At 33.9% G+C, this 21,592-nt stretch overlaps 2 protein-coding genes across 2 annotated transcripts; one reads left to right on the forward strand and one right to left on the reverse strand.

Moving 5' to 3' along the window:
• The first annotated feature begins 812 nt into the window (after window positions 1–812).
• LOC122700766 (olfactory receptor 2W3) lies at window positions 813–1,760 on the forward strand. Its single transcript, XM_043913822.1, has one exon. The coding sequence runs from the start codon at window positions 813–815 to the stop codon at window positions 1,758–1,760; it is 948 nt and encodes a 315-aa protein (XP_043769757.1).
• Window positions 1,761–15,457: 13,697 nt separating this feature from the next.
• LOC122700767 (olfactory receptor 2T27-like) lies at window positions 15,458–16,396 on the reverse strand. Its single transcript, XM_043913823.1, has one exon. It carries the CDS (start codon window positions 16,394–16,396, stop codon window positions 15,458–15,460), a length of 939 nt encoding a protein of 312 aa, XP_043769758.1.
• Between the last annotated feature and the right edge of the window lie 5,196 nt (window positions 16,397–21,592).

Genomic DNA, 21,592 nt, shown 5'->3' on the forward strand with positions numbered 1-21,592 from the left:
TATTAACTTGTGTAAAGTATGGGATATGTATATGATTAAGTAATGTGTTGTTTCTGAGCTCTATTGATCATAGAGGACAACTAAAGTCATCATCTGTGGTGGCATCTAAGAGATGGATAAATCACATCTGGCCCAGGTATTTAAAAATCATAGAGACAAGAGACCCCAAAATGATCTATCAAGTCTGAGATTTTGGGGAGTAATTTGGGAGAAGTTGAAGTTTATCAGGATTAATGAATGCCAATAGCTATCAACCACTTCTAACCAGCTTCAGAAACATTCAGGAAGTTTATTGAAAGAAAAGGAAAAGAAGTAAATCTAATCTTAGAATGACACCCCAACTTTCTCTCCAGGGCAAGGTATTGTACAAATGAGCAATTTTTTCTTTATGTGTATCATGGTACAGCTGCCTCAGAATCTAAAGGAAGAATATACAAATTCTCAATTTTAAGAATTATTTTCTCAAAGCTTTATAAGATTTTCATATTTAATTTTATAGGAAAATTTCCTCAGCATATTTTACTTTCTCTATTCTTTTATTCTCTTCAAAAATGATTCTATTTTTAATTTTCACTAAAACTTATTTTCTTAAATGTTATTCATGTTTTGTGTTTTGAGTAGTTTTCCTATAGCCAGATTATAAAATTTCTATGTAAGTTCTCTGTTTATTTTTAAACTTTTAAGCTATGTCCACACATTTTCACTGAAAGTTTCAAATTTTATTAACATGATAGGCATACAGAATGGTTAGAGGCTGTACATTACTGTCATTATTATTATTATTTTTTCAGTTTTGCTGAGTTGCAGTAGAGATGGATGTAACCAATGAAAGCACCCAGGGAAATTTCATCCTTTGGGGGTTTTCTGATCGGCCCCATCTGGAGAGAATCCTCTTTGTGGTTATCTTGATCGCATATCTCCTGACCCTTGTGGGCAACACCACCATCATCCTGGTGTCTCGGCTGGACCCTCACCTCCACACTCCCATGTACTTCTTCCTCACCCATCTCTCTTTCCTGGACCTTAGTTTCACCACCAGCTCCATCCCTCAGCTTCTGTATAACCTAAATGGACATGACAAGACCATCAGCTACACAGGCTGTGCCATCCAGCTCTTCCTATTCCTGGGCCTGGGTGGTGTGGAATGTCTACTCCTGGCAGTCATGGCGTATGACTGGTTTGTTGCAGTCTGCAAGCCCCTGCATTACATGGTGATCATGAATCCACAGTTATGCTTGGGCTTAGTATCCCTTGCCTGGGGCTGTGGGGTGGCCAACTCTTTGATCATGTCTCCAATGACCCTGTGGTTGCCCCGCTGTGGGTACCAGAAAGTAGACCACTTCCTGTGTGAGATGCCCGCCCTAATTCGGATGGCCTGTGTGAATACAGCTGCCGTTGAAGGCATTGCCTTTATTCTTGCCATAGGCATTGTGCTGTCACCCTTGGTGTTTATCCTGGTCTCCTACGGCTACATCGTCAGGGCTGTACTAAGTATTCAGTCATCCTCCGGGAGGCACAAGGCCTTCAACACCTGTGGCTCCCATCTCACAGGGGTCTCACTTTTCTATGGAAACATCATTTACATGTACATGCAACCAGGAGCCAGCTCCTCCAAGGACCAAGGCAAGTTCCTCACCCTCTTCTACAACATTGTCACCCCACTCCTGAACCCTCTGATCTACACCCTCAGAAACAAAGAGGTGAAGGGGGCATTGAGAAGATTGATTTTGGTAAATCTAAGTGTAAGAAAGAAATTATAATAAAAGACAATATTAGGAATTCTGTTTTAAATGTTTTCTTCTTAAAAAACCTTTGGATGTTTAATTATTGTTTTTCATTACCACCATCTGTCAGAATTTTGGCAGAATCCTTCAGACTCTGCAACACATTCCTACTCTTTGTGCAAATCATGAAGTATACCAATTCTGATATTCAAACAATTCAAAACCAATACTTCTCAAAGTAAGGTCTATTGATCACTGCTGTTGTTCAGTGGCAAAGTCATGTCTGACTCTTTGTGACCCTGTGGACTATAGCCCACCAGGCTCTTCTGTCCATGGATTTCCCAGGCAAAAATACTGGAGTGGGTTGTCATTTCCTTCTCCAGCCCTCGATCACTGCTGATGCACAAATATCTAAGAAATCCAAATACACTGTTCTAAAAAAGTAGAGACAGTAAGTAAAACTGCATTTATATTAATAAGAAATCTGGAAAGAAAACTTTGGAAGTGGAAATGAAATCTATTTTACCAGATTTTCAGAAATATTTGGTCACTAGAGTACACCGAGTAGTGGAATCTAATTATCCACTTTTTAGAAATCTTGATAGTATGCTATTAGGAACAAGGAACAAGAATTTGCATCTTACTTTCATTGTGCTACAACAAAACCCAAAACAGCAATAACAACAAAAATAAAAGTTCTTTAAGCAAAGTGTGGTTATAATTCCTTTTTACCTGTTCATTAATTCAATGCCAATTATTGAATGACTTTTCTGCTTCAAACACTATATTCTAGATGCTGGAATTAAATTTCTAATCAATATTGACTAGGTTCCCAAGTTTGTAAAATTTCCTTACTGGGTGTGCCAGTAATAATAAAAAATGACAATAAAAATATAAAAAGCGTTCATTTAGTGTTGCGAAAAAAATAAAGAATTATATGTTGGAAAGTAACCATTTAGCTGTTTAAATGGGATATTCCCTGAAGGTATCTAGTGAGATATTTCAGCTGCATTTGATCATGAAAAGGGAGACCTGCAGCAATAGGAGAAGGGATGTCAAGTTCAAACTTCCTAAGGTAAGAGTAAGCATTCAAATCACAATAATGATCATCATACGTGGATTCTATTATTGACAATAAGTGTATATACTACTATCAGAGAGTTAAGAAAAGGCCAGAGCATGAAAATTTTATAGGCACTGTTAAAGAATAGGAATTTTAAGTGCAAGCACAGGAAATTGTTTAGAAAGTAAATAATCTGACTTACAGTGTTACACATCTACTCCATCTGCTCTGCAGAGAATGAATGTTATGGAACAAAGGTGAATCAATAATCTACTGCAATAAATCAGGCAACATTAGGTGACGTTTCACAGTAAGTATTACCAGTGGAAAGAGAAAAATTGTAAATAGATCATGTATTTTATAAGATCAAACTAAGGGTTTCCCGATGCCATTTATGGAGTGAAAAGAGATAAGAATCAAGAATAATTTCTTGGCTTGTAATTTGAGCAATTAGTGCTTAAAGGAAGGGATTGGTGTGTGCCTGCTAAGTAGCTTCAGTCATGTCCAACTCTTTGCAACCCTGTGGGCTGCAGCTCACCAGGTACGTCTGTCCATGGGATTCTCCAGATAAGAGTACTAGAGTGGGTTCCCAGTGTCCTCCTTTGAACTTGTGTGTGAATGGAGTAAAAGCAAATACACAGTAGATGTAAGGATTGAAATATTTAGTTTTAGACAGGCTATATTTATAATAAATAACAGATAATCAAATGAAGATAGCAATGAGGTGGTTCTATAAACGGGTCAAGAGCTCAGTTGAGAAAGGCAAGGTTGGCAATAATCAGAATTTCCCAGTGTAAAGATGTTATTTAAAGTCTTCAGAGTTGACTGCTTACTTCTGGGGTAGAAATAGCTAAGGCAAGTGAAAAGAAGTAACTAAATTAAGAAAAAGAAAGAGACTGGAACTGAGTTCTAAAATGAACTGATGTTTAGAAATCAGGAAGAAGAAAAGGGACCAGCCAAAACCAGCAAGAATACTGGAGTGGGTTGCCATTTCCTTCTCTAGGGGATCTTCCTGACCCAGGGATAAAAACCCACATCTCCTGCACTGCAGGTGGATTCTTTACCACTGAGCCACCAGAGAAGTCCAACAACTGTATATTTACCTTTACCAAATTGTTTCTTTATTTTTATGTCACCTATAGCATATTTTCATTTCAACTTAAAGAACCTTTAGCATTTCTTGCAAGGCAGTTCTAGCAGTGATGAGCTCCTTCAGCTTTTGTCTTGAAAAGTATTTCATATTCACATCTGAAAGATAACCTTTATGGGTAGTGTATTCTTGGCTCTATTTTATTAATTTTTTTAAAGGAGACTTTTACTATACTCATTTGTTTTTATTTTTGGCTGTGCTGAGTCTTCATTGCTGCATGGGCTTTTCTATAGTGGTGACAAGTGAGGTATGTTCTCAAGTTGTGGTGCACAGGCTTCTCATTGCAGTGGCTTCTCTTGTAGAGCATGTACTCTCCGGGCTTAGTAGTTGTGGCACATGGACTCAGTAGGTGCGACTCCTGGGCTCTAGAGCATAGGCTCAATAGTTGTGGTTCACAGGTGTAGTTGGTACTTGGCATGTGGTATCTTCCCAGATCAGGGAATAAACCTATCTCTCCTGCATTGGCAGGCAGATTCTTTGCCACTGAGCTACCTGGGAAACTCTGGATTTTTATTTTTCAGTATTTAGAAAACATCATTCCATTCTTCTTGACCTGTGGACTCCATCCATACTGTTCTCCATAGTGGTTGTACCAGTATACATTCCCACTAACAGATGGGAATACCAGACCACCTGACCTGCCTCTTGAGAAACCTGTATGCAGGTCAGGAAGCCACAGTTAGAACTGGACATGGAACAACAGACTGATTCCAAATAGGAAAAGAAGTACGTCAAGGCTGTGTATTGTCACCCTACTTACTTAACTTCTATGCAGAGTACATCATGAGAAACGCTGGGCTGGAGGAAGCACAAGCTGGAATCAAGATTGCTGGGAGAAATATCAATAACCTCAGATATGCAGATGACACCACCCTTATGGCAGAAAGTGAAGAACTAAAAAACCTCTTGATGAAAGTGAAAGGGAAGAGTGAAAAAGTTGGCTTAAAGCTCAACATTCAGAAAACTAAGATCATGGCATCTGGTCCCATCACTTCACGGCAAATGGAGAAACAGTGGAAACAGTGGCTGACTTTATTTTGGGGGGCTCCAAAATCACTGCAGATGGTGATTGCAGCTATGAAATTAAAAGACACTTACTTCTTGGAAGGAAAGTTATGACTAACCTAAACAGCATATTAGAAAGCAGAGACATTACTCTATCAACAAAGGTCCATCTAGTCAAGGTTATGGTTTTTCCAGTGGTCATGTATGGATGTGAGAGTTGGACTGTAAAGAAAGCTGAGCACTGAAAAATTCATGCTTTTGAATTGTGGTTTTGGAGAAGACTCTTGAGAGTTCCTTGGACTGCAAGGAGATCCAACCAGTCCATTCTAAAGGAGATCAGTCCTGGGCGTTCATTGGAAGGACTGATGTTGGAGCTGAAACTCCAATATTTTGGCCACCTGATTTGAAGAGCTGACTCCTTTGAAAAGGCCCTGATGCTGGGAAAGATTGAGGGCAGGAGGAGAAGGAGACGACAGAGGATGAGGTGGTTGGATGGCATCACTGACTCAATGGACATGGGTTTGGGTGGACTCCGGGAGTTGGTGATGGGCTGGGAGGCCTGGCGTGCTGCAGTTCATGGGGTTGCAAAGAGTCGGACACGACTGAGCGACTGAACTGAGCAATGTATGAGTGTTCCCTTTTCTCTACACTCCCTCCAGCATGTATTGTTTGTAGATTTTTTGAGAATGGACATTCTGACCAGTGTGAAGTGATACCTTATTGTGGTTTTGATTTGCATTTCTGTAATAGTCATACTGATTATCTTTTCCTGTACTTTTTGACATCTGTATGTCTTCTTTGGAGAAATGTCTATTTAGATTTTCTGCCCATTTTTTTTAAATTGGGTTGTTTTGTTGCTGTCGTTTCGATATTGAGCTGGTTGCATGAGCTGTTTGTATATTTTGAAGATTAATCCCTTGTGAGTTGCTTCATTTTAAGATATATTCTCCCATTGTGTTGGTTTCCTTTTTGTTTATGGTTTCCTTTTCTGTGCAAAATCTTTTAAGTTTAATTCAGTCACATTTGTTTATTTTTTCTTTTATTTTCTTTAGGAGGTAGATTGAAAAAGATATTTCTTTTTCTGAAAATTTCTGCAATTTATGTCAGAGTGTGTTCTGCATGTGTTTTTCTCTAAGAGTTTTATAGTATCTGATCTTACACTTAAGTGTTTAATCTATTTTGAGTTTATTTTTGTGCATGATGTTAGAGAACATTATAATTTCATTTTTCACACCTAGGTGTCCAGTTTTCCCAGCACCACTTATTGAAAAGACTGTATTTTTCTCCATTGTATATTCTTGACTTCTTTGTCATAGATTAATTGACCATAGGCATGTGGATTTATTTCTAGGCTTTCTATCCTGTTCTATTGATCTATTTATCTATATATTTTTGTACTTATACTGTACTGCTTTGAGTACTATAGCTTTGTATATAAACCTTCCATTTTGTAATCACGCTATGAACACTTTTTAGTTTCAAAAGTTTTTTTTTCAATTTTTTTCACATTTTCTTCATAGATAATCACATCATATGCAGTAAACACATTTTTATTTATTTCTTCCCAATCTGTAATACCTTATCTTTTCTTGTTATTGCATTAAGCAGAAATTCCAACATAATGTTGAAAAGGAGTAGTGAAAGGGGGTATCATTTTTCAAATACCTGATCTTAGTGGTAAAACAATGCTTCTCACCACAAACTATGATGTTAACTGTAGAGTTTTGTGGGAATTCTATAAGTCAAGGTATTCCTTTGTTACTGAGAGTTTTTATCATGAATAAGTATTAGATTTTGTCAAGTACTTTTCCTGCATCTATTGCTATAATCATGCTATTTTCTTTTTTAGCCTGTTGATATGATAGATTACATTGAAGTTGAACTAGTCTTACATCAATTGGATAAATCTCACTTGGTAATGGTGTATAATCCTTTTTATACATCATTGGATTTAATTTGCTAATATTTTCTTGAAGATTTTTTCCTTTTGATTTACAAGAGATATTGGTCTATAGTTTTCTTTTCTTGAAACATCTCTGGTTTTGATATTAAGATAATGCATGCTTCAAAGAATGAGGTAGGAAGTAGCATTTCTGCTTCTATTTTCTGGAAAAAGTTGTAAGAGGATATGTCTAATTTATTCCTTAAATATATGGGAGAATTCACCAGTGGACCTGTCTAGGCCTGATGCTTTGTGGTTTGGAAGGATATTTATTATTAATTCAATTTGTTTAATAATGATAAGCCTATTCAGACTGTCAATTTCTTTTGCATGACTTTTGGCAAATTTTGGCTTTTAGTGAATTGGCCCTTTTCATCTAAGTTATTAAATTTGTGAGCATAGAGCTGTTCATAGTATTCTTTTATTCTGTTGAGTAGTTAAATTCCAGTTTCTTAGCAAGTTTGATGAGTATAATAAATGCAGTAGTTTATATTCCCTATACTATACATTAGCTTTCCTTCACTTATTTACTACAAATTATAAGTTTCAACCTTAACATCTGTTCAATTTGCCATCCCGTATGCCCTGATAACTTCCATTTTACTCTTTTATTTTTATGTGTTTGACTTTTTCAAATGTGACATTGTGAGTGATATGATACAACATTTGTCTTTCTCTGACTTCTCTACCATCATGTTATATAGAAATGCAGGTTTTTTTTCATATATTATTTATTGTGAATGATGAAATACACATAGAGGTGCATACATCATTCCAGTATTCTGATTTTATTTCCTTTGAGTATAAACCCAGAAATAGGATTGCTAGACTATATGGTATATTTATATTTAATTAAAAAAATATATTGTTTTCCACAGTTGCTGAACCAGTTCACATTCCCATCACTAGTGTACCAGGATCACAATTCTCCATATCTTTGCCAACACTTGTTATCTCATCTTATTGGTGATAGCCATTCTAACGGTTTTGAAGTGATGCCTCATTTTGATTTTAATATGTACTTCTGTGATGATGAGTGTTATTCAGCATTTTTTCATGTACCTGGTAGCCATATGAATATCTTCTTTAGAAAAAGTATCTCTTAAGTTCAACTGTTCATTTTTATATTGGAATTTTTTAAACTGAGTTGAATGATTTCTGTATATATGTTTTGGAAGTAAATCCATCATCAAATATAAGATCTGCAAAAATTTTGCCCATTGTTTAGGTAGGCTTTTTATTTATTTATTTTTTTCTTTTGCTGTACATAAGCTTTTAAGGTTGATAAGTCTCACTTTTTTTGGGCATTTAGGCTGCTTCCATGTGTTGGCTATTATGAATAGTGTTTTTCTGAAAATAGAGTGCATGTTTCTTCTCAAATTATAGATTTATTCTGGATATATGCCCAGGAGTTAGATTGTTGGATCATATGGAAGTTCTATACTTAGTTTTTTGAAGAAATTCCATACTATTCTCCATTGGCTGCACCAATTTACATTCCCACCAACAGGGCAGGAGGGTTCCTTTTTTTCCTACATTCTCCCAGGACCAGTTATTTGTAGACTTTTTGAGAATAACCATTCTCACTAGTGAGAGGTGGTACCTCACTGTGGTTTTGATTTGTATTCCTCTAATAATTAGCAACTTTGAGTGTCTTTTTATGTGCCTATTTGCTATCTGTATGTATTCTTTGGAGAAATGTTTATTTAGGTCTTCTGTCCATTTTTCGACTGGGTTGTTTGTTTTGGTTTTATTTGTTATTGAATTGTATGAGCTGTTTGAATATTTTGGAAATTAAACCCTCATTGGTCACATCATTTGCAAATGTTTCCTTCCAGTCCATAGGTTGTCTTCTCATTCTGCATATGATTTCTTTTGCTATGCAAAACTTGCAAGTTTTATTAGGCCCCATCTGTTTATTTTTGCTTTTATTTCTATCACCTTAGTAGATTGACCTAAGGAAAACAATGGTATGATTTATGTCAGAGAATGTTTTGCTTGTGTTCTCCTCTAGTAGATTTATGGAGTCATGTCTTAAGCTTTTAAGTCATTTTGAGTTTATTTTTCTATGTGGTGGGAGGGAGTGTTCTAAGTTCAATGAGTCACATGCAGATGTCCAACGTTCCCAACACAGTTATTGAAAAGAATGTTTTCTCATAGTATATTCTTGCCTTATTTGTTAAAGATTGACTATTGTTCGGTCATTAAATCGTGTCCGATTCTTTGTGATCTATGCTTTCCTGTCGTTTACCATCTCCAGGAGTTTGCTTAAACTCATGTCCATTGAGTCAGTGATGCCATCCAACCATCTCATCCTCTGTCATCCCCTTCTCCTCCTGCCTTCTATCTTTCTCAGCATCAGAGTCTTGTCCAATGAATCGGCTCATCACATCAAGTGCCCGAAGTATTGGAGCTTCAGTTATAGCATCAGTCCTTCCAATGAATATTCAGGGTTGATTTCTTTTAGGATTGACTGGCTTGATCTCCTTGCTGTCCAAGAGACTCTCAAGAGTCTTCTCTGGCACTACAGTTTGAACGCATCGATTCTTCGGTGCTCAGCTCTCTTTATGGTCCAAATCTCACGTCTGTACATGACAACTGGAAAAACCATAGCTTTGACTAAACAGACTTTTATCATCAAAGTGATGACTCTGCTTTTTAATACACTGTCTAGGTTTGTCTTAGCTTTTCTTCCAAGGAGCAAGTGTCTTTTATTTTCATAGCTGCAGTCACCATCTGCAGTGATTTTGGAGCCCAAGAAAATAAAATCTCTCACTGTTTCCATTGTTTCCCCATATATTTGCCATGAAGTGATGGGACCAAATGCCATGATCTTAGCCATTTTGAATGTTAAGTTTTAAGCCATCTTTTTCACTCTCCTCTTTCACCTTCATCAAGAGGTTCTTTAGTTCCTCTTTGCTTTCTGCCATTAGGGTGGTATCATCTTCATATCTGAGATTGTTGATATTTCTCCTGACAATCTTCATTCCAGCTTGTGATTCATCCAGCATTTCTCATGATGTACTCTGCATATAAATTAAATAAGTAAAGTGACAGTATACAGTCTTGATGTACTCCTTTCCCAAGTTTGAACCAGTCCATTGTTCCATGTTTGGTTCTAATTGGATTTACTTTGGGGCTCTATTCTGTTCCTTTGACCCCAAGTTTATTTTTGTGCCAATACTATGCCATTTTAGTTACTGTAGCTTTGGACTGTTGCATGAAATCTGGGAGGGTTATGCCTCTTGCTTTGCTCATTTCCCTCTGAATTGCGTTGGCAATTCTGCATCTTTTATGAGTCCATATAAATTTTTGAATTATTTGATCTAGCTTTGGGAAAAAAGTCATGGATATTTTGACTGGAATTATATTAACTAAAGATTTATTTGGTTGTTATGGACATTTTATTAATATTAATTATTTCAGTACAAGTACTTGATATTTTTTTCACCATTTTTTAAATCCATCTTCAATTTTCTTTATCAATGTTTTATAGTTTTCAGTTTATAAATCTTTTTGCTCATTGATCAGATTTATTCCTAATATCTTATTAATATCCTAATTATTATATTATATCCTAATAATAATATCTTATTATATGATGTGATTTTATTTTATTTCTTAAAATTTTTATTGGTTGATTTACAATGTTGTGTTTATTTCTGTTGTACAGCAAAGTGAATCAGTTATACATACACATATACATATATCCACCTTTTTTAAGATTCTTTCCCCATGCAGGTCATTAATGTGTATTAAGGAGAGTCCCTGTGCTATACAGTGTGGCGTTATTTGTTGTCTATGTTATATATATAGTAATGTGTACATGTCAATCACCTTTCTGATATTTCATTATTAGTATGTAGAAATATGACAGATTTCTGTGTATTAATTTTGTATCCTGCAATTTTACCAAATTCATCCTGGTAGTAGTTATTTGATGGTGTCTTTAAGATTTTCTTTGTTAAGTATCATGTCATCTGTAAAGATTGAGAGCCTCACTTGTTCCTTTCCAATTTTGATTCCTTTTTATTTATTTTTCTTGTCTGGTGCTGTGGCTAGGACTTCCAAAACTCTGTTGAAAAATAGTGGTGAGAATGGACATCGTTATCTTGTCCCAGTTTTTAGTAGGAAGGCTCTCACCTTTTCACTATTGAGTACTATGTTGGCTGTAGGTTTGTCATAATTGGCTTTTATTATTCTTGAAGTCCTTTGCTAAAATACATGTTGATAATGTTTTGCATCTAAATCTATTAGGGATATTGGTTTATAGGTTTCTGTTTGTTTTTCTTGTAGTTTCCTTATATGACTTTGATATAAGTGTTATTCTGGTCTCATAGGAGTTTGGAAGTGTTTCATCCCCTTCAGTTTTTTAGAAGAGTTTTAGAATTGGCATTAATTATGGTGGTGGTTTAGTCACTAAGTCAAGTCCAACCCCTTCCGACCCCGTGGACTGTATCCCACCAGCCTCCTCTGTCCATGTGATTCTCCAGGCAGGAATACTGGAGTGGGTTGCCATTTCCTTCCCCAGGGGATCTTCCTGACCCAGGAATCAAACCTGGGTCTCCTGCATTGCAGGCAGATGATTTACTGACTGAGCTTGAGGGAAGCATTAGTTATAATTTAATGTTTAGCAGAATTGGCGAGTGAAGAAAAGTTTCTTGGGGTTTTCTGTGTTGGGAGATTTTTGGTTACTAGTTCATTCTCAATATTAATAATTGATCTGTTGAGATTTTCTGCTTTTTTCTAATTCAGTCTTTGTAGCTGATGTGTTTCTGGGAATTTATCCATATTTTCTAGGTTATCTAATTTATCTTACTTACAGTTGCTCATTGTAGTCTTTTATGATTATATTTCTTTTGTATCTAGTGTAAGGTCTTAACTTTCTTTTGCATCTAACTTCATTTATCTGAATACTCTCTCTTTTTTTCTTAGTCTATCTGAAGGTTTGTCAATTTGGTTTATCTTTTCTAAAACCAGTTCTTAGTTTTATTAACCCATTCTATTGTTTTTTCTAGTCCCTAATTCACTTTTTCTCTTTTATTGTTATTTCCACTCTTCTGCTATCATTTTGCTTAATGGGTTCTTATTTTTCTAGTTCCTTGAAGTGAAAAGTTAGATTGTATATTTGAGATATTCCTAATTTCTTAATGTTATGCATTTATTACTCTAAAATATCTCCTCAGAGATGCTTTTGCTGCATTCCATAAATTCTGATATAATTACATTTTATTTATTTGAGAACTTTAAAATTCTCTTTTGATTTCTCTTTTGTTCCATTGCCTATCAAAAGTGTGTTTAGCTTCTACATATTTGCAAATTTTTCCAATTTTCCTTTTGTTGTTAATTTCAAGTTTCCTACCACTGTGGTCAGAAAAGATAGTTGGTATGAATCCAATCTTCTTAAATTTGCTAAGATTTATTTTGTGTCTATTCATATGATTTATCCTGGAGAATATTCTGTGTGCACTTGAGAAGAATGTGTATTCTGATACTGTTAGATGGACTATTCTATATATGTCTGTTATGTCCATTTGCTCTAATGTGTCCAGTTACAACATTCCTTTGCTGATTTTCTGTGGATAAGATATCCATTGTTGATAGTAGATTATTGAAGGCCCCTTATTATTATTATACACTTGTCTATTTTTATTTTCAGATCTTATAGTATTTGCTTAATATATTTAGGTTACTTAGGTGCTTTCATGTTGAGTGAATATATATTTACTATTGTTATATCTTCTTAAAATAGTGACCTCTTAACATGCACATACGTGTCTTGGAAAAGATATGGAAGAATAACTTTTTGATTGAAGGATGTGAAATAATTTATTTGGCAACATATACAAACATTAATTTTGAAGGAAATTACTGATAACTATTACCACAATAATGTTAATTTTTAATAAATATCAGCATTAAGAGTGTGAGAACTCATATCAAGGAAGGGTAATATAGTTGTAGCATGAGTAATTGGAAATGATTTTTGTCCATATTCTATAAAGAACTACTAAAATTAACAACAAAATGTCTAATTCATTATTATTTTTTAATAGACAAACTGTTTAAATGCAACTTCTGAAAGAATGAAGTAAAAATGGACAGTAAATATGTGAGGAATCACACAACTTCACTGGTAATCAAAAATAGGCAAATAAATAGCAACAAGACCATACAGATATACTCATCATATGCACAGAAATATATTATTTTGAAATTCATGCATTTTTTAAGGTTGTGAAATAAAAGGAATTCATGCTTGAATGAATTGAACTAGTACAATTATTTAGAAAACACTTTGGCATTATCTATTGTAGTGAGTTGAAAGATGGCACCCCAAAATTCATGTTCTTTTGGAACATGTGAATGTGGCCTTTGGAAATAGAGCTTGGCATTTGTACTTAGTTTGGGATCTCAAGATGAAATCATCGAGGATTTAGGGTGGGTTCAAAATCAAATGAGTAACATTTTTATAAGAGAAAAGACCACATTAAACTATACAAAGGAAAGAAAACCAAGTGAAGAAAAAGACAGATCAAACTTATGCTACACAAGTCAAGGAATGTCAGAAACAATCAGAAGCGAAAGAGTCTAAGAAAGATTGACACTTGAGCATTCACAGGTAGCCTTGACCAGTCAAAAACTTGAATGTCTGGACTACAGAATTGTGAGAAAGTAAATTTCTATTGTTTTAATACATCAAAGTTGGTTTTGATTTCTTATGGTGACCCTGGTAATCGAATACACATTATTAATTTTAAAATGTGCATAACTTCTCCCTAGCAAATCTACTCACAGACATATATTTTTTTAAATCGTGTTTATTTTTACTAAGATATAGGTATACAAGTATTGATAGTGTAGTTGTTTATAATAGTGAAGAACAGAAAATGCTCCAATGTATAGTACATTTGAATGTTAAATAATTTATGCATATTGATGTTATAAAAGTTCATAAAGGTCAAAATAAATTAAAATTAAAACTTTGGAAAAAATCTGACAAGCAAAATGTTAAGTAAAGAAAACAAGACAGAATAGATAAACTATTTTTTCAATGTATATTAGGTTAAAGAAATTAAAAATTAGGTCATATTCAAGTCTTTAATCCATTTTTAGTTGATTTTTAAGTATGGTATGACATAGGTGTCTAGTTCTCATTTTTAGTGTTGTAGCTTTTAGGACTGCAGGACTATACAGCTGCAGGTCTTATAGAGACACAAGGGTGAAATATTTTTAATCTAGCTTATGTAATTCTAATTTACATTTAAAAGGCAACAACCAGTGTAAAGATAAATGAAAGTACAAAATAAATTATGTAGAGTAATAATATTTTTTAATAATAAAATTACTCAATGAAAGTTTTATAAATTCAAATATGTAATTTATGGCCACAGCATAGAACTATAAGAGAATTAATGGATGGGCTATTTTTTAATAAATTGTAAAAGGTCATGTATTCAAATATGTCAATAAGCCAAATATGTAAAAATATATAAAGATCAGAAATAATAAATGGGTAAGTATAGTATGAAAAAACCCAAAATAAAAATGTTTACACAACACACACACAAGGAAAGTTTCCAAATCAATGAAAGCTAAATGAATAAATATATCTTTCAATTATAATAAGGTCTCTATCATTTACTAACTTAATAAAATAAAAAGTGTAAAATCATATATACTAAAATTATTATTTGGGTTGTATAAACTACACATATACATACATGCATTTATTTGTTATGTTAAAATGTACATAACTCATCAATTTGATAAGAACAGAAACATTAAAAAATAATTATTTCCTTGGATTCATTATTTTCACATGTGAAAATTTATCAAGAAAAAAATAGTTTACACAAAGTGGGACCCTTAATAAAAATAAATCTATAAATTGAAAAGAAATGCTATGACAAATCTAAAAAAATAGTTAAGTACACCGGTATCATTAGTTAAGACAAATTACTATAGTTAATTAGTTAAATATTAAAAAAGTTAATATTAAAAAATATTAAAGCTAAACTATTGTGATTATAACAATTAGTAAAACAAACACACACCAGTTCCTGTATAAAATGGTGAGAATAAGAAGAAAATCTTGTGTTTGTGAGCCACACTTGAATCATATGTTCAAAATTAAATATGTTATAGTAAGAATTTAAAAAACAAAGTTCTGACCAATGTATTATAAATATTGACTTAAATATTGTTACAACTCAGTGGTTTAGGGAAAATTACTTTAAAATGTAGTAGAGAATCAATATTACTTAGGATTCACATTGTTTTATCTTGTCTAATTTTTTTAAAAAGACAGTTATTTTTTATATTGATTGCTGACTGGCAAATTGCTGACATTGCATTTTTGTTAATAAATCTGTGAGGATCTTATGAAGCATAGAAGGAAGGCATGCTGTGTTTCATTAGCAGTCCACTAAAGATAAGGTGAAGTGGTTTGGCCATGAGATGTCTACAGAAAAGTACCATTTGTTGACTATATATTTCTCATCTCTGTTACTATAAAATCTGTCTGTAACTAAGGGCAATTCTTTCTTCTCCTATTCTCAGTAGATATCAACTTATTTGGTTATTTTTCTTCTCAGTACTTTCCTGAGGGCTCCAGACATTTCTTTGTTTCTCAGACTGTAGATGAGGGGATTGAGCAAGGGCGTGAGGATGGTGTAGAAGATAGAGACCACTTTGTCCTGCTCAGCAGTGTGATAGGCTTTGGGGAGAAAATATTTGATGATGGCAGTTCCATAGAAGAGAATCACCACAATCATATGGGAAGAACAAGTTGACAAAGTCTTCCTCATCCCCATGTTTAATCCTAATCTTAAAACAGTGGAGAGAATCTGCCCATATGAGGCCATGATGGCAGATATTGGAAAGAGGAGAAATATAACACCACTGATAAAAAGACCATTTTCATAAAGAGAAGTGTCAGCACAAGCAAGTTTCAGGAGAGCTGGGATCTCACAAAAGAAATGATGGATTTCTCTGGAGCCACAATAAGGAAGATTCAGAACATAGACAACATGGATGAAGGCATTGATAAGTGCACCCAGCCAAGTGCCAGCCACCATGAAAATGCAAACTGTAGGGCGCATGAGAATTGAGTAGTGAAGGGGATGGCATATAGCCACGTAGCGGTCGTAAGCCATGACTGCCAGGAGAAGGCACTCTGCGCCCACCAGAGTCATGAAGAGAAAAAGCTGGATTCCACAATTAGTATAGGAAATGTTGTTTCGTCCAGACGAAAAGTCAATGGCTATCTTGGGAACAAAAGTAGAGATATACAAGAGGTCCATCAGAGAAAGTTGACTGAGAAGAAAGTACATAGGAGAATGGAGATGAGAGTTCAACCAAATGAGTATCACCATCATAATATTGACAGTAAGGGCCACAAGAAAAACTAGAAAGATGAAAGTAAAAAGTAGCTTGGGGACCAGGATGCAGTGAAATAGCCCCAGGAGAACAAAGTCAGCTCCAGTGGTCCTGTTGTTCCATATCTCCATTCTTGTCCATCCCAATTCATTTCCTTGGGTAGAGTTTACAAATATCTTTAGGTCCACACTTATTTTACAATGTATCACTTTCATTTTCTTTCTTAGAAATATCAATGATATATTTTATGTATAAAGTTTTGACTACATTTAATTCTATGTCTTTACCACAGAATGTTGTCACTATCACAACTTTAGTGAAAAATTTCTTAAGACAGTTTTATAAGTACTTCTGAAGAAGTAGTCTACACTTGCAGTATTTTAAGAAAAACGTATTTAAACTTTTTGAAATTTTCTAAGTACAATTTAATTAAAAGAATAAAAAGTTTGTATCTGTATAGATCTGCCTATTTATCTATAAAAAATTCAGCACATATTTAAAGCCATTCCATGGTCTTGCATAGTTCTGATTTCCAAGTACTAAAGATAAAATAAAGATTTCAATCCTAAGTGAATAAGTAATCTTCTACACACCTATACAAAATGTGTTGAATGTTTTACATATGTCATGTTTTGATCATTATAACAACTTTCAAAGGGTAGCTTTCTTTGATTTCAAAATATGAATGTGAATCTCAAAGAGATCAACTAATATATACAGATAGAGAGTAAGGGAACTAGAACTACTATAACGAGATCTAAATTTTTGCAAATGTTCTGATCTAGTCTTAGCATGTTACCAAACTTCTCTAAAAGAGAAATCTTTAAGGTGTTCTGTTCTTAAATAAACAATGTGGAAGATTGCTTTTACTTTACTTTTATTTTATTTTTTGAATTTGACAATCTAAGACCACCCAGAAAGTACAGAAAGAAGCTCAGTGTTGAACAGGCTGCTTTCTGAGTCAGATTCCAAATACTGATACCACATAGTCATAAGACTCTGGATATTATGCAAAAGAAACACAGTAGCAAACAACCAGACAACTGTTATTGATATAGCCAGTTGGGTTGGTAATTTTCATCTGTGTGGATAGTTCAGAAAAACATAGGGAGTAAAAAAACATACAGTAATTAATATAATGAAGAAATAACCTAGTCTTTAGAGGCAAAAGTGAAGAAAAACTTCATTGATAGGTTCAAATACAACGTGAGAAGTATTTCTTATGCACAGACATTACATTTTTCAAAATGTCCCTCAAAATTGTGACATAATAAAGCAGAACACCAAACAATTAGACTTGCTCCTTGAAGAATGTAGTTAGTTATTTGTTGTCATGATCTATAGTGACTTGCTTTTATGGCTTGAAATCTGACCATCAGTTATGTTGTTCTACATAAGAAATTTCACTAAAATTGGCATTGACTCCTGAATGAGAATTTCTTTAAATAAGCCATCTCAATTAAGAAAAAAGGAAAAAGATTACCTTTACTCAGGCTTTATTTGACATCTGTTTTTATCCCAGGTATTTATGAAAAATGTCTGTGAAGCTGAATACACTTTCCTCAAAGGAAGAGAGAAAGTGAATAAAAATGCTTCAGTGAGAAAATTAAAAGCAAAAACAAAAACAAAGACTCACACACAATGTACTTTAATCCCTGAGGATAAATTAATTGTATTGTATCTAAATATAAATGCATAATTTAGTATAAAACTATATATTTTTCAGAGTCAGTAGTGCATATTACTCATTGGCAGATGGAGATGGAGTCTAGGTAGGATAAGGGAACTATAAAATATTAAGTAAATTATTAAAAGGCTATTCTATATCTTTAGCCATCTCTTAATTTGATGTTCACCATCCAACAAATAGTGCTATTATAGAGCCATTAAGTCTTTGGACACTCAGAAAGAATTTTGAAATTTTGAGTTACTTCAAACAGGGTACTTTTCTTATTTACCACCAAATAACTTGGTTTATAATAATCTTGAAGTCCAAGACCGCACGAAGTGAGTATTTGGTTCTGTTTGCCCATCCAAAGTGAAAATTAACATGTAAGAAAGTAGACATAATCATAGACTGTTCTTTAAGTATTAATATAAAATGTTATTTTACCTAATATTGTCCAAATGATTTCCATATATGATATTTTATATAATAGCCCATAAATTGGTGAAAAATTATATTTTCAATAGGTTTATATACTAATGATGTTTTAGAAACACATTTACAGATTTGACTGGCAAATTTAACTGCCTAGATCTTTTTTTTTTTTTTTTTTTTTATACATGATGAAAGGGTTTCTCCTGCTTTGGCAAGCATGTTCTTTACCACTAGTACCACTTGGGAAGTCAAACTTATACAAGCCCGCCAGGCTCCTCTGTCCTTGAGATTCTCCAGGCAATAATATTGGAGTGGGTTGCCATGCCCCCCTTCAGGGAGTCTTCCAGACCCAGAGATTGAACTTGCATCTCCTGTGTCTTCTGAATTACAAGCAGATTCTTAACTCACTGAGCTAATGGGAAGCCCCAAAACTTACACATAGTAAGTGCACAAATCTGGTACTAAAAAGTATTATTCAGTTTCACTTATTGTTTATATTAAATTAAAATTTTGAATAAATTATTCCTTAATTTTACTTTTAGCTATTTTGCAAAACAAGGCTGATATTGGGAAAGGTAACGACTTACCTAAGTAAAACACTGTTTTGCATCATCAAGCCTTTCAATTAATTTTTTTGATATCAAATAAATCCAACTTTTTTTCAGAAATACTAGCTATAAATTTTATTTTTTCCCTCAAAATATCACCAGAAATTTATTTACATGAATGAAAGAATTGCACACAAAAATATCCAGAGTGATTCATCTCTTAATGTCGAGTTCATACATTACCAATGAACTAAGAAGGTTAAATAGTCATCAGACATCTCTCTGCCATAAAGAGTGTGACAAATTGTAATTTATCTGTACGGTCTTCAGGGAAAATATCCCTTGTTTGCCTGTGTCCTCCCTTAGGTAACATAATCATTCTATTGACCTTCAAGTGCCCCAATTAAATGTCTGTTTTCTTAAGAACAAAAATATCGATCAATTTCATAATCATTTTTATCAGCACCAAATTCCCCCATTTCAACAACTCAAAACTTGCCATGCCAATATCCCAGTTCAGAATTCAATAGATGTGGCTGTAGAATGATGTCTTTCAGTATCTGTGCCATGCTGCATGTGGTTATTAGTTCCCTGACCAGGGCTCCAACCTGAACCCTCTGCATTGGAAGCAAGGATTGTTGACCGCCAGACCATCAGGGAAGTCCCAGAGAGCAAGTGGTTTTCTTTCCAGCCTTCACCATTGTTCAGTGACCTCAGATATGTTATTCGACCTTTCATTCTCCATGTATAAAATGAGATAATAAAGAGGATGCAGATGCACGTGTATGATTTTGTGATAATGGTATACAATTAACGATAATCAGTTATAATAATGATAATTGATTATTTCAAATTCCTTAAGACAGTGACAGCTGCACAGGGATAATAAAAGTTTCACTATATGGAAATGAATTTGAAGTCTAGCTATCATTGAGGACTATAAATTGACCTATATAGTTTTATTTTACCTTCTCTCATATCAAATACACAAATTAGAGACATATATAACAGCCAACATGTATTTTTTTTCAATTGGAATATAATTGCTTTATAATGTGTTAGTTTCTGCTCTAGAATGAAGTGAATCAGCTATATGTGTGATTCTATTTCCTGAATATCATATCACTCATGTACATCAATCCTTTAGGTTTTTTCAACTAGGAATAATGCATCCACCATTGTGAATTTTGTGCACTTGTGGTATTATTGTACATATTTTATTAAAGTATCCAGAGCACTGTAATTCAATAATTATTCTTGATTTTCTATATATAGAGAAACAGATAATTGTTTCTCAGAGGTTGAGCTTGATTTCAGAAAGATACATCCAGCTGAGTTTGAGTTACTGGGAAGGTGTTAAGTCACACTGTGAGGTTGGTTAGGTCACGCAGTGAGATGTTTGATGTAGTATTGATTTTGGGGTGGGTCAAAGGGCTTTTTCTAGGGCTTTTGTGTACTATATTAAACATATTAGTATTTATTGATTCATTTGTATGTGTCAACCTGAGTTATAAGTACTTTGCATATATATTAAATCCTCAGACCTGCTAATGTCCCTATAAGTAAGACACTGTAAATAATACTGCTTCAGGCCTATGATCATCACCACCATGTTTTACATTTATACAACTTTATTTATTTATTTATTTATTTTTACAACTTTAATATCACTAAAATTTTGATTTACAATTATTTTAATTTACTTAGAAAAATTTAAAATATAGTGTGAATATCTAAATTCGTCAGAAATCAGCACTTGAGAGGGACTTCAGCATGCCTCAAAAACACTACAACATATAATGAGAAAGTCCATTTCTCCTTTCACAACTGAACTTATTTGTGCAAAAGTTACCAAAACAGAAAAAAAGAAAAAATAATATTAGCACTATAATTACTAAAAGAAAGGGAGAGTGTACAAACAATTTTGGAATTAATTTGTATACTTTCTGTTAATTTAAGCCTTTCTATAAGTTTCCTTTGGGCTGCAAAATAGCATATGCACAAAATGTGTGTGCTCAATTGCTCAGGCATGTCTGGCTCTTTGTGGCCCCATGGATTGTAACACGCCACACTCCTCTGTCCATGGAATTTTCCAGGCGCAGAATACTGGAGTGGGTTGCCACTTCCTACACTAGGGGATCTTCCTGACCCAAGGATCAAACCTTCCTCTATGCCTTCTTTTTCATCTCCTCCATTGACAGGTGGATTCTTTATCACTTCAAGGAAGCCCTAAGAACAATAATACTTTAGAATTTTTAAAAGATAACTCAAGTTTTTATCTAGTTTTGAGGAAGCTTTATGCACAATAATACTTTAGAATTTTGTAAAGATAGCTCAGGTTTATGTCTAGTTTTCATTATCAATGAAAATAATTGAGAATATGAGGACTATCATTAAGATCTCCATCCTCTTAAAAAAAACATAAAATCCAAAAAATCAAAAAATACTTCTAACATAAGTGACAATCTTTATATATTAAGCTATTGTTAGGTAGGTATTAACTCCACCCATATTTCTCAGAATCCCATTCCATGTATGATTCATGGCTAGCATTTACCAATGAGAGGAATTCAAATGTATTTGAAAAAAAAGAAGAGAATAAAAGGAGTTACCATCTGAGGAAGGCAGATGCATTAGTAGACATGGATTTTAAATTAGCTTCCTGATGAGCTTCTGCA

Source organism: Cervus elaphus, chromosome 9, assembly GCF_910594005.1.
Source record: "Cervus elaphus chromosome 9, mCerEla1.1, whole genome shotgun sequence".
NCBI lineage: Eukaryota > Metazoa > Chordata > Mammalia > Artiodactyla > Cervidae > Cervus > Cervus elaphus.